At 47.9% G+C, this 4,099-nt stretch overlaps 1 protein-coding gene across 1 annotated transcript; it reads right to left on the reverse strand.

Annotated features, from left to right (window-relative positions):
• Positions 1-454: 454 nt before the first annotated feature.
• slitrk4 (SLIT and NTRK-like family, member 4) lies at positions 455-3,088 on the reverse strand. The gene has a single exon (XM_070836973.1). The coding sequence runs from the start codon at positions 3,050-3,052 to the stop codon at positions 455-457; it is 2,598 nt and encodes an 865-aa protein (XP_070693074.1). The 5' UTR covers positions 3,053-3,088.
• Between the last annotated feature and the right edge of the window lie 1,011 nt (positions 3,089-4,099).

Here is a 4,099-nt window from a genome sequence, read left to right on the forward strand (position 1 = left end):
GTCCTCGTTGCTTTTTAGGATGTCCTGTAGTATGTATGTGGGATTCATACATGTAGTGGCGTGGATAATCCAGAAGGTCTTTTACCGTGAAATAGATCCACACTGATTCTAGTAATAGCTTTTGTGGTGTGGAGCCATTTTGTCCATCTCTGCATTGGTCATTATGGATTTCCAGAAGGCACTTTTTTGCTGTGTGTGGGAGTGTGTGTGTGTGTGTGTGTGCATGTGTGGCTGCAGAGAGGCAGATGAAGACATAAAGCGAGAAATCTGAGGGGGAGCTGAATGGTAAGTGTGTGTGTGTGTGTGTGTGTGTGTGTGTGTGTGTGTGTGTGTGTGTGGACAGAAAGAACCAGAGAAAGGCAGATGTGTTTGGCTGTCTGTCTGCCTTGCATGTGTGTCTGACTTGCTTGTGTATGCGTGTTTAATCAATGCACTAAATCAAACACAACAATCCCTACATTTTACTCAGTGCAGTCTGCTCCTCGAGCACCTGCAAGTAATCAGGCGTTCCTTGGAGCTTAGCTTTCAGCTCGTAATACTCACTTTTTCTCTGCTCCACCACGATCTTACTGTGATTTCCGCCTATCAGCGACGACTTCTTCATCTTTTTATCCAGAGTTTTCTCGGGGTAGCGGATTTCGTATCCGCCCATCCCTATACTGTTGAAATCTCTTTTACTGTCCAGGAAGTTCTGGATGAACATGCTGGGCTCTCGGTGGGGGAGGAATTCCTCGAGTTCGTCGATGGTGCTGAGACGTTTGTTGCGCTCCAGGGTGGAAAGTGAGTCTTTATCCTTGTCGGCGCTGTTCCGGAGGATGATCTTCTGCCTCTGCGAGTCTGCAAACTTGAACCCTGCATCCATGTCTGACGAACGTCCCATCCCACAGGTGTGGCTCTTGCCAATGTGCTCGATGGTCTGGGGGATGAAAGTCTCGCCTCCTAAGTCGTCTCCTGGGATGGAGCCTTTTTTGCCAGATTTGTGGCTGTGCCTGCGGAGCTGCAATGACATGGAGCCGCACTCCTGATTCCCGAGCCCTTCCTGCCTGCCCGCTGGCTTTTTATTCCGCCTCAGGACAAAGACTAAAAGGCAGAAGGCCACAAACACAGTAAGGATAAGCACTACGAGGATGCTGAGGATCATGATGGAGAGAGGCACAGGCCCTCCTGGTGGTGCTTTGCCAACTCCGGCAGGCGACACGGAGGTCAGAACAGGGGTGGCGCTAGTGAGAATAAACGGTGGCCTTGCAACCAGCTTAGGACACAGGATCTCATTTTTCAAAAGGCGGAGCTCCGTGTTGGAGAACTGTACAGGGGAGGCACACTTCACCTCTTTGCCAGCTACTCCATCACTTAGCTTCTCTAGCCAGAGTTTGAGGGCGACAAGATCGCAGGAACACTCCCACGGGTTCCCTTCCAGGTCTATCTGGGTCAATGATCGCAGCTGGTCTAAGACACCACTCACTGGTAGGGTCATGAAGTGGTTGTTTTTCAGATTCAGTCTGGCTAAAGAGACACCTGCAAAAACGTAGGCGGGGAGACTCCGCAGAACGTTGTTGTTGAGATACAGGAGCTGTAGGTTCGGCATGGAGTCAAACGTGCCCGCTAAGATTTCTTTTATGGCATTGTATTCCAAGTATAGGTACTGTAAGTTTGAGAGGCCCAAAAACATCTCTGGATGCAACTGTTCAAGTTGGTTTCCATTCAAATACAGTCTCCTCAGGTTGGTGAGGTTCGCAAACACACCTTTCTGGACCGTGGCTATTTGATTGCTGCCGAGGTGTAGCAAATCTAAGCCCTCAAACCCTTGGAAATCAGCTGGGCTTATGTCACGGATGTAATTTCCACTCAGGTGAAGTTTCTTGGCATTTGGAGGTTTGGGAATAAGATCAGCTAAATGTTTAATATTCCTCTCCTGACAGCTGACACTGATGCCAAAGTCAGATGGGTGGGCTTTACAGCTGCATGGCTGTGGACACTGCAGCTGTAACAATGGAGGGGTCCGTGTCTGAACGGAAACAATCTGGCTATTTCTTCCAAAAGGGGGCAAACCAGCCACGATACCATTGCCATAAATCTTAGATGAGTCAGTGGTTTTTGGCACTTTTGTGGCTAATGGAACCACAGTGGTTGGGGACATTTTGGAGGGTGACTGCCCATCAGGCGGTACTGGCGGCATCCTAACATCAAAGTCACTTCCTGTTCCCATGGGACAGAGTTCCTGTTTGTTGGTTTCTTTCAGGAGCCTTCCGTACAAGTCACTTGGTGTTTCACATATGGCCTCGCCAATAAAAATATTATAGGGCATGTTTTCAAGCCATGCCTTGAGAGGCGCTAAATCACAGGTACAATTCCAGGGGTTGTCATCCAGCTGCAGCTCTACAATGCGCCCAATATGTTCCAGAACCCCCAAATAAGGAAGCTTCTGGATCCTGTTGCCTCTTATATCCAGATGTGTGAGTGAGGCAAAGCGAAATATGTTGTCAGGAAGTGCCTGTATGAGATTATCATTCAGGATGAGCACTTTTAGCCTGTGCAGTTTGTTAAATGCTCCCCTTTCAATGTATTTTATCAAATTGTAGTCAGCCTGAAGATATTCCAAGTTTTCTATCCCTAGGAAAGTGTCCGCACGCAGCACCTTCAACTCATTATTGTTCAGATGCAGCTGTTTCAACGCACTCATCCCCATGAATGCTCCACCTTCAATGTTCTGCAGTTTATTGTTCCCCAGCTGCAGTGACACAGCGTGGGTGAAGTTGAGAAACGAGTTTGGGTACAGTATGATTAAGAAGTTGTTCTGAAAGTTAAGGTGGTACAGGGACGAGGCCGGCGGGACGAGCTGCGTGGGTCGATACACGGTGATCTTCTCGCAGTTGACGTACAGCACGTTTTCCACCGACATGCAGGAGCAAGCGCTGCAGGTCTCGGCCATCAAGTCCGAGGCGGATGGGTCTGCCATCTGGGGTCCGTCTGACATGGACGGGGAGGAGAGGGAGGAGGAGAGGGAGCCGGAGATGGAAGAAGAAAAGGCTGCCAGCAGGAGTACGAGCAGCATCTCGCCGGTTAGAAATCCTCCCCCAGAAAACCATTTAGTAACCTTTGGAGAAAAAAAAAAAAGACAGGTGCATGCACAAACATTCACACACACACACACACACACACGCGTGCATATATGCAAACAAGCCCAGAGACGCATGTGGCCACACACACACACAACCACACACACACACACACACACACACACACACACACAGAGCAAACCATCAAAATGCATATTTGATATTGCTTATACTGAAATTGCAATATTTACATTTGCTGTTCATTTTTTTCTTTTCAAAGTTAAAAACCAGATAATGCTGTTACCTCCCGTTGGAAATACATATCAACATGCAAAGTGCACTGCTAAAAATGCACATTTCTGTTCATTACACATCCCATTAGAATCATTGCAATAAGTAGCTTTGGCTTTGACACAGTGATTCACCCTAATCACTGGACAGCACAAATGCTTGATGCAGATTATTCAGTACCGCAGGAAAAGTACCATATGCTCTGAAAATTACTCAAATCCACGACCTGCTGCACGTCTATGTGTCTTATCCTGACACCCCCGAAGCATAAAGCATTCTCTCTTGGAAAACGTCTAAGACAGCAGCACGAGTATATTCTTCCCCTCTCAGCATATTCAGCATAATCAAAGTCAAACGGCTGCAGTTCTCTTTATCGTGAGGGTCTCATTTGAAGCCAGCACCACCACCACCACCACCACCACCACCACCACCACTAAGCAGCACATTCAGGTTATTTAGGAAAGAAAACTGTGAGAGCAAGGGGAAGAGGAAGAAATGGGACTGTGCCTATTGCTGACATATTGAGAGGGTTTGAGCGGCACGCATATATCACCCAGACAACCAATTTATCCCCCACATTTGGCTCCGAATAAAGACAGAGAAATGTTCCTCAAATGTAGAAAATCTTCAGGATCATCTAAAGAAATTAGACTTACCAAACGCTGAGGTGGTAATGAATGCGGCTCCCTCTGGAGACACGGGGCAGCATTGGTGAGACATGGATGGAGACGTGCGCAAACGGTCCTCCCAGC

The sequence above is a fragment of the Pempheris klunzingeri genome, chromosome 9 (genome assembly GCF_042242105.1).
Source record: "Pempheris klunzingeri isolate RE-2024b chromosome 9, fPemKlu1.hap1, whole genome shotgun sequence".
Lineage (NCBI taxonomy): Eukaryota > Metazoa > Chordata > Actinopteri > Acropomatiformes > Pempheridae > Pempheris > Pempheris klunzingeri.

Excerpts from the sequence above, each read along its gene's own strand:
- slitrk4 (XM_070836973.1), bottom strand. The coding sequence starts at position 3,052 with ATGCTGCTCGTACTCCTGCTGGCAGCCTTTTCTTCTTCCATCTCCGGC.